The 9,801-nt window shown below is 44.3% G+C and overlaps 1 protein-coding gene across 2 annotated transcripts; it reads right to left on the reverse strand.

The window, feature by feature from the left end:
- Positions 1-3,975: 3,975 nt before the first annotated feature.
- LOC129841883 (uncharacterized) lies at positions 3,976-8,752 on the reverse strand. 2 transcript variants are annotated; one of them, XM_055910218.1, is made up of 5 exons: positions 8,216-8,752; positions 7,768-7,877; positions 7,517-7,588; positions 6,917-7,054; positions 3,976-4,834 (listed from the first exon to the last, which is right to left on the reverse strand). In XM_055910218.1, the coding sequence occupies exons 1-5, from the start codon at positions 8,226-8,228 to the stop codon at positions 4,469-4,471; spliced, it is 699 nt and encodes a 232-aa protein (XP_055766193.1). In that variant the 5' UTR covers positions 8,229-8,752; the 3' UTR covers positions 3,976-4,468. The 2 variants fall into 2 exon arrangements, with proteins under 2 accessions (XP_055766193.1, XP_055766194.1); XM_055910219.1 differs by lacking the exon at positions 7,768-7,877.
- Positions 8,753-9,801: the final 1,049 nt, after the last annotated feature.

Below are 9,801 nucleotides of genomic sequence, written 5' to 3' on the forward strand. Positions count from 1 at the left end.
GAGACTGCAGGAGCAGAAACTGCATGGATTTACTGTGGTTGCCTGACACTTGCAGGTGGATAGGAACCATACTGTGGTTTACTCTGCTAATAGATCGCACATCCAGCGCTCTGACATCCATCAGAATGGAAACGGGTTGAGTGGAGATACCCAGCTCAGACACCAGGGTAGTGTCCATAAAGCTCTCGTCGGCTCCAGAGTCAATGAGCTCCTGGATGGATTTGGACTGGCCTCCCCAAAACATGGTAGCATAGAGGGGATTAGTAAGGGATTGGAAACTCCCCGTACGGCTCACCAGTGTACTCGTACCTACTGACGAGCCTGGTCTTTTAATGAGCAGGTAGATAAGAAATGTCCCGTAGCTCCACAATACAGATTATTGGTGTTTAGTCTACGTAAGTGCTCAGCAGGAGACAATCTAGCCCTGCCTATTTGCATGGGCTCCGGAGGAGTCGGGTCGGCAATGCCCATGGCAAAACGGGCTCCAACCCAGGATAGAACCAGTAGCCCAGTCGGTCAGGGGGTTGTGCCTCTGCAGCCAGGAAAACCACAAAACCACGGGTGCATGATGGGATTCAATGGGCAGGAACTGCATAAACTCACTGTGATTACCCGACACCCTCAGGTTAATGGGACACGTGGTGTGGGTGACTATGTCAATAGAGCGCCCATTCAACGCTCTGACGTCCATGGGAATGGAGAGGGGTTGTGTGGGGACTCCCAGCTTCGACACCAGTGTAGCGTCCATAAAGCTCTCGTCGGCCCCAGAGCCTATGAGCACCCAGAGAGATTTGGACTGGTCACCCCACAACAGGGTAGCATGGAGAGGGGTACGAGCAATGGAAGATGGGAAACTCCCCGTATGGCTCACCAGCAGACTCGTACTAGTACCTCCTTGATGAGCCTGGTTCTTTAATTGGCAGATAGATAAAAAATGTCCCGTAGCTCCACAATACAGACAGCTCTGGGTGTTAAGTCTGCGTAAGCGCTCAGCAGGAGACAATCTAGCCCTGCCCAGTTGCATGGGCTCTGGAGGAGACGACTCGACAGCCCTCGGTGCCCTCCGAGAGACTTCGTCCGACATCGGATCCACTCGGAAATGTGGGTTTCGGGGATTTCCGGGATTCCTCGGAGGCGAGGTGGAAATCAAGGACGAGCGTCAGCGACAGGGAGCAGACTCCTTCTCCCTCCTACGTTCCTGTAACCACCCATCGATCCGGATGGTCAAGGAAATGAGGGAGTCGAGGTCCAGGGGCAACTCCCGGGCTAAGAGCATGTCTTTAATCACCTCCGACAACCCGTGAAGGAACTCGTCAGCGTTATCACGTACGCTATCCTCGATTGATCTGAGGGAATTGAAGAGGGTTGCAGCTCAAAGATGAGAGAACACTGGGAGAGAAATGGATCTCCGGGATCTCCAGCATAGCGCTCAGGAGGAGGTAAGTGAGGTTCTTGGGAAGCCAGGGTAGTTTGGAGAGAAACGCCACTGGTAGTGGGGTAATTGACAGTCTGGGGGGTTACTGTAGTGGCGGGCTGCCTCACAGACAATCCACGGAATTGCTCCAGCAATGTGTTGAAGGCACAGTCCTGGCGTTCCGCCAAGGTCTCGAATCCTTCCATAAGACCTTGAAGTAACTCCTTGTGTCTTCCAATGGTGGCTCCCTGGGAGGAGATGGCGTTGCGGAGCTGATCAGAGTCTGCTGGGTCAGTCATGGCCAGTTTGTACTATCACGACTCAGGATATGACCCAGATGCAGACACGGGAGGCGGATAGTACAGTTCTCAGATGATTCATTAGAAACACGGTTTGTGTTCAGGTCAGAGTTAGGCAGATACAGGACGCCAGGCAGGCTCAGGGTCAAGGCAGGCAGAATGGTCAGAACCGGGAAAAACTAGGAAACAGAACTAGAGAAACAGGAAGGTGGGAAAGAATGCTGGTAAGACCTGACAAGACAAGACAAACTGGCAAACAGAGAACACAGGGATAACTATACAGGGGATAATGGGAAGATGGGCGACACCTGGAGTGGGGTGGAGACAAGCACAAAGACAGGTGAAACAGATCAGGGTGTGACAATTACTCAGGGTGCATGCAGGTACAAAAGGATAGCCACCATGTTCAACTCACAAGCAGGAGAATCCAGAGTGAGAAAGGAACAAGTGTTTTCTGTATGTATTTGTGAACAAAGCCCCAGGACCAGCTTGCTTAGGGGACTCTTCTCTAGCTTAATCTCTCTGTAGGTGAAGGCTTTGTTATGGAAGGTTTGGGAATCACTTCCTTTTAGATGGTTGTAGAATTTAACGGCTCTTTTCAGGATTTTGATCATTAGCGGGTAACGGCCTAATTCTGCTCTGCATGCATTATTTGGTGTTTTACGTTGTACATGGAGGATGTTTTTGCAGAATTCTGCATGCAAAGTCACATTTTGTGAATTCTTAGTTGGTGAGCAGACCCCGACCTCACAACCATGAAGGGCAATTGGTTCTATAACTGATTCAAGTAGTTTTAGCTTGATCATAAATGGGATGTCGAATTATATGTTCTTTTGATGGCGTAGAAGACCCTTCTTGCCTTGTCTCTCAGATCGTTCACAGCTTTGTGGAATTTACCTGTGGTGCTGATGTTTAGGCCGAGGTAGGTATCGTTTTTTGTTTGCTCTTGGGCAACAGTGTCTAGATGGAATATGTATTGGTGGTCCTGGCAACTGGACCTTTTTTTAAACACCATTATTTTTGTTTTACTGAAATTTACTGTCAAGGCCCAAGTCTTTCTTTTTTTTAACCCCCTTTCTCCCCAATTTCGTGGTATCCAATTGGTAGTTACAGTCTTTTCCCATCGCTGCAACTCCCGTATGGACTCGGGAGAGGCGAAGGTCAAGAGCCATGTGTCACCCGAAACACAACCCAGCTTCTTGACACAACGGCCGCTTAAACCAGAAGCCAGCCGCACCAATGTGTAGGAGGAAACACTGTACACCTGGCAACCGTGTCAGCGTGCATTGCGCCCGGCCCGCCACAGGAGTCGCTAGTGCGCAATGGGACAAGAACGTCCCTGCCGGCCAAACCTTCCCCTAACCCGGACGACGCTGGGCCAATTGTGCGCCGCCCCATGGGTCTCCTGGTCGCGGCTGGCTGCGACAGAGCTTGGACTCGAACCAGGATCTCTAGTGGCACAGCTTAGACCACTGCGCCACTCGGGAGGCCAGGGCCCAGGTCTGACAGGATCTGTGCAGAAGATCTAGGTGCTGCTGTAGGTCCTCCTTGGCTGGGTACAGAAGGGTACCAGATCATCAGCAAATAGTAGACATTTCACTTCAGTTTCTAGGTTGTCTGTTTGACATTTTTAGATTTGATAGGTAAACTGAAAGGTCAAGTATACTGTTTAGGCTTTCTACTGCCAAGTTTACACCTTCACCATTACTCTCTCTATTGTGTCTGCAGAGGTTTATCATAGTTTCTCAGAAAGGCTGATGCTTATTCTGCTGCCTCTACATTTACAAAAGAATGTGAGACATGCCTTGGGGGTATTGCTGTCGGTCTCTGAGCCTTGTTTTTTAAAGTTTGTGTGCATTAAAGAAAGCACCTGGCTGAGTTTAATGGAAGTTCTGTCTTAAACAGCAGGAAAAAAGGGGTCCCTTCTTTTTGTATCAAAGATTTTGCAAGTGTTCTGTCTAATGTGTCTGTGCATGTATTGGCATACATACATATAGCTGATGTGTGTAATTAATGTGAGTGATTTGGCTCAGTTGTAGGCCTACCTAGTAACTGCAGACATAAAAATGATATTGAACTACAACTTACTTATGACAGAAGTCTTCCTGTAGAAAACAAAGAAAAAGGATAGCTGTTGAGAATCAGACAGCAGTGCAGCAATTGCACAATACTCCCCACACTGGGGATGGTAACAGTCAGCACTAAGGGAAAACCACTGGGGATGGTAACAGTCAGCACAAAACTACATCAGAGAAACTCATAATGGCTGCATGGTTTTTATTTACAAGATGCAGTATGTACAAAAGTTAATTAAAAAAAAAAAACATGAATTGAAGACCAGCAGACAAAGAAATATTCACATTCCACTGCATTGTAAATATCATATGAATTTGATCAGAAATATTGGACAATCATTTATGTTCTGTTGCTTGCTCAATATAAAACACTTGTTAGTGTTTAGTTAGCTTGTGTAGAATATGGCTTTTTATACATATGGCTATGTTGTATAGGTACGTAATGGTTTCTTATGGCTATAATAGAACTCTAGTGTGCAGAAAGTAAATTAAAAGGTTGTTATTCTATACATAATCTTGACTGCAGTTGTACATTCAGTGCAACAATTAAGTGTGCATGTCAGTCACTTGATTGACAAAGCTTACTGCATTAGAACAGCTAGAATGGACAGACTGAGAAGAAAAAGCCAACCAGTGCTCCAAACCATTTTTAGGCCATCATTGTAAATAAGAATTTGTTCTTAATTGACTTGCCTAGTTAAATAAAGGTTTAAAAAAAACAAAGACCCAGAAAGAACTAATAGGAGCCCACCTTTGGATGTTGGGCTCCTATTGGTTGGTGGAGGTGTGTGTAACCTCATCCCTGTTTCCCCTTCATTCTCCCTGTGAACTGCTCGTGTGGTTAATAACCTCACTTTTTTACTTTCCAAAGCTGCCCTTTCTTCCTCACCAGCAGGAGAGGCCAGAGTGGGGAAGGGACAAGTGTCCACCGGGGCCGAGCACCCCAGCTCCAGCCATTTGGAGAAAACAGATGAAGTGAAGTTGAGAAGTTTCTCTGGAGAGGAGGAGACGGAGGGAAGAACTGAAGGGTCAGGATCCTCAAATCTCTGTGAGAGAGGGATGTGATAAGGGAGGAGAGGAAAGGGGGATAAGGGAGGAGAGGAGTTGTTATTAAACAAACATACAGTGCAAGCACTGTCATTGATTGATAGCCATTTCTCTGGGGAGTTAACCTCTGTGATATACATTATAAGTGACCTAAACAGGAAAACTATGCACTGGTCGTAGCATAGTCAAGCCACATGGTCAAGAAAAAAACAGGGATGCAAACTGGTGAGGGCCCAAAAAGGTGACCCCCCCCGAAACATGCAACAAAAGAAAATGCTCGGGGCAAATGCAGGTTTTAACTAATTAAACAACAAATAATATGATCTACATAATCAGTCTCTGTGTGCAAAATAAAAAGTGGTTAAAGTGAACCTAACTCACAGCTAAAAAATGTAAAGCAAGAAATCCAATGTTATTTGTTGCCTAGACTTTATTGCAAATGACACTCGGGTCTTGAGAAAAAAACAATACACTAATATTGCAGTTAGCCATGACAGCCTTTATAATAGAATGCTTGTGACCACACACATCTAAATATTGCATAAAAAAACATATTTAGTATAAATAGAACGAAACACAGGCATTATATTTTTGCTCTATTATAGCGGCCACTATAGCAGATATCGGTCAAGTGCACAAGGCTACATGTGTGCAAAAATAACGTCCACTGAGTCAAAAATTAAATAATACCCCCTCACTCACACACGTGTTACTGTTAAATTCAACACAACAAAAGCAATATATTTTGGCTACACTGCACATTATTACATTGTACACTTTCTGCCTGTGGACATCTGTTCTTCAATGTGCCAGCAGAGCATGATGCCTTTTGTTGGCATAATTGATCTCTTTCAGGCAGAGTACACCTGGCATACCATTTTTTATCCACTGGCGCTGTATTGAAAAGTGAGAAAGAAGGAAAGTGTGTGGTGTTCCTTTCGCCGCTATAGTGACATCCAGCTAAATCAGGCCCAGCTCCACTTAACTGCTTTAACGTTACCAGTTAATACTATAGCGAATTGGTTAGGTTACAAACGTTAGCTCATCTGATGTTGTAGCTGTCTGACTTCATTAGCCAGCTAATTTTCACACCAAACTCAATTATTTGATCAGTTAAGTTGGCTAATGTTGCTCAACATTTCTCTGGCTATCTAACGGGTAATTCGATCCAGCTAACGTTAGCAAGATACTTAAAATATTTGTTTCACCACACTTTCTCCCTCACCTCAAACTTTCCAAATACCAGTTGTTTTTCGGTTCCAGCTCATGAAGTACACTTCATCACCTTCTCACCCCGTCTCCGTGGTCAGGCTTCTCACCTACCTCTCGTTATCGTTCAGGGGACGCGCTGCTGTAAATTAACTTGCAACCCGCCTTCCACTCTCTTTCCAGAGCGCGCGCTGTTGTTGTTTTTTCTCTCTACGGTCGCGTGCTGCATTATGTTGTTATGTGAACGATTGGCTGAGCCTTGTATACAGTGCAGCCAGTATTGCTCCAAACACGCATCACTCGTTCGCATACAGCCAGCAGTCATCCAACGCCCCCCCACCTTTTCTCATCGGATCTACACGAATCACGTAGGTCACCTATTTTGGATTCAAAACCGCGAATTTCGCCGAAAGATGACTAGTTTGCATCCCTGGAAAAAAACGTTATTCTCCCCTGTTTTAGCCATTTTATGTCATTTTTTACTACAACAAGGCATCTTTATAGTGTTTTGTTGCATTTGCCAGGGCATAGTTGTTTTATTTTTACATAACTTAGTCCAAAATGTTTAAGGCTGCTGTGTACGTCTCTTTTGAGTACATGCTGCTACTTGTTCACCCCCACTTGCAACCTACAGTACACTCTCTATCCAAAACAGTTCATATAGACTACTAGAGTCACAGCCTCGGGAAGTAGTTTGGGGAAGAAAGATTTTCTGGCAATACAGACGGCTATATTGTTTTGCTAATACAGGACCAATGCACGACTTTAGTGAAAAAAAGTTACATTTTTTTGGGGGGGGGGGGCGCTGCACCCTCAGCCCCCATACCTCCCGCGGTTATAACTGGAGTATGTCCACGACATGGTATACCTACCCCTTTTGTCATACCCCTGTCATCCAGGGCTTGTATAATGTTGGAGATGAATTCGAAGCTATGGTGCTCTGGCCACAGCTGGCTGCGGAGCTGGAGCCAGGAGTCAGAGAGAACAGTCGCAGCTCGGAACACACAACACTGGAGGGACAGCCGAGGCAGAAGTAGGATTTTAGACACAGAGGTTACGCTGATGATTTGAATAGACGGCGCACCACACAGAGCTGATCATCATTGTGCTAATCAGAGTTTATTGATTGTCTTGCCCAGTAACGCTGACAACAACACAAAGGTAGACTAGAGTACTGGAACCAGTAGAGGCTGCTGAGGGGAGGACGGCTCATAATAATGTTTGGAAGAGAGCGAATTGAATGGCGCCAAACACATGGAAAACCAGTGTTTGATACTGTATATTTGATACCATTCCACAAACTCCGTTCCAGCCATTACCATGAGCCGGTCCTCCCGCATTGCTCAACAGAGAATCAGAATGAAGGATTTAATGATAGACAGCAGATACACTAAGTGTGACATGTTTGTATAAAACACGAGAATAAATCAATTACTAAAATGGTGTCATTTAATCAATAGATGGTGCCTCACCGGATCAGTGTTGCACAGCAGGTTGACATTGTAGTGGTGGGAAATCCAATAGTCTTTAGGGAACACCTTACGCTTGGAGGAAAAAACTGGTTCAGGAATCACAGTATTCACAAGAGTATCTATGCCAATAGACAAAACATCGAATTGATAAAAAATGTAACCACTAGGAAGTGAAAGCATATTTGTTTAAACCACTGTCATTACTCAGGGTGCATGCAGGTACAAAAGGATAGCCACAACGTTCAACTCACAAATCCAGAGTGGTCTGAGTTAATGGTGGTTTGAAGATTATCGACAACCCCCCTCAAAAAGTAATCACATCCGCTACCTTGGAGTGTCAATATTGATAGCAACAGTAAAACTGTGAGAGATCGAAGTAAAGAGAGAGAGAGAGATGCAGCAGGTTAATGGATGGAAAATGTATGTGTCCTGCCCATGTGGTTCCAGCCACATGCTTAATGAGAAACATCATGACTTCCTGTTAACTTATTGCGTTAATTAATATTTTGAGCAAATTAACTACAAACCCAAATTACAGAATCACTATAGGAATTACAGTACAATGGTAATGTGGTCAAATTAATTAAACAAATACAAATCCACTAATCTGGTCAAATTAATTAAACAAATACAAATCCACGAATCAATCAATTCACTTTTGCATACTCTGAATTTATGTCATCACTGAATTCCTCTTACCTGATCGTGACATCCTTTTATCTTCATGAGAAAGGCCACTTCTCCATTTCTGTGGTTGAAACCATGCAATTCGCAGCTCAAATAAGTCCTTTGGTCTGACTAGGCAAAGTTTCCTCAGCGGTTCCGTCAAGTGTGTGACAGTGAGAGAGAGAGAGAGAGAGAGAGAGAGAGAGAGAGAGAGCTCTGAGCTCTGAGTCTTTTCCCTCTACTGTTGAGACTCCAGCTTAGTTGACCTCTTTTTTAGAATTCCTCCTTTTGTCTCCCTGGTACTTTCCAAATCTCCACACCCCCTTCTCTCACTCAATCTGCACTGCGATCTCACTTTGGATTTCCCCACCTCCCAGTTTGTCAAGCTGCAGCCTCTCTCTCCTTTCCCTTTCTGTTTCCCTGTTGACCCAGTATATTACAGACCTCACTCTCTTCTCACCCTTTAAATGGCTAATGGACAGAGTGAGAGAAACAGACCCGCTATCTCTCTCTCGCCCTCTGGGCAGTCTGTCTGTGTGAGCTCAGACAGAGGCTAGCCTGAAAGGGAAAGTGCTTGATATCTGCTCCCTGTAAATCTCTCAGCCCCTCCCACCACCAGTCATTTCACCTCCCTATTGACTGACCAAGCCCCCTCTCCCACGCAATTAAATGAAATTAAATTCAAGGTGTCACACACTGGCCTTAGTATTCTTTGTTTCTGTAATATTTTGGTTAGGTCAGGGTGTGACAGGGGGGATGTTTTGTATGTATTTGTCTCGTCTTGGGTATTGTATAGGGGGTTTTGTTGAGTGTATGGGGTTGGGTTTAGTATAGTTGTCTAGGCAAGTCTATGGTTGCCTGAATGGTTCTCAATCAGAGACAGCTGTCATTCATTGTCTCTGATTGGGAGCCATATTTAAGGCAGCCATAGACAGTAGGCTTTCGTGGGTAATTGTCTATGTTGAACGTTAGTAGCTTGTGTGCGCACTTTAATTTATAGCTTCACGGTCGTTTATTGTTTTGTTTCGTGTTACGTCTTCGTCTAATAAAAGGAAGATGTATTTCTCTCACGCTGCGCCTTGGTCCACTCATTCACCACAAGACGACCGTGACACAGGGGGCTTTATTGGCATGGGAAACATATGTTTACATTGCCAAAGCAAGTGAAATAGATAAACAAAAGTAAAATAAACAATACAAAATAAACAGTAAATATTACACTCACAAAAGTTCCTCTCAATTCAATTCAAGGGGCTTTATTGGCATGGGAAACATGTGTTAACATTGCCAAAGCAAGTGAGGTAATAATATACAAAAGTGAAATAAACAATAAAAATGAACAGTAAACATTACACATACAGAAGTTTCAAAACAATAAAGACATTATAAATGTCATATTATATATATACAGTGTTGTAACAATGTACAAATGGTTAAAGTACACAAGGGAAAATAAATAACCATAAATATGGGTTGTATTTACAATGGTGTTTGTTCTTCACTGGTTGCCCTTTTCTTGTGGCAACAGGTCACAAATCTTGCTGCTGTGATGGCACACTGTGGAATTTCACCCAGTAGATATGGGAGTTTATCAAAATTGGATGTGTTTTTGAATTCTT

Source organism: Salvelinus fontinalis, unplaced genomic scaffold (assembly GCF_029448725.1).
Source record: "Salvelinus fontinalis isolate EN_2023a unplaced genomic scaffold, ASM2944872v1 scaffold_0002, whole genome shotgun sequence".
Taxonomy (NCBI): Eukaryota; Metazoa; Chordata; class Actinopteri; order Salmoniformes; family Salmonidae; genus Salvelinus; species Salvelinus fontinalis.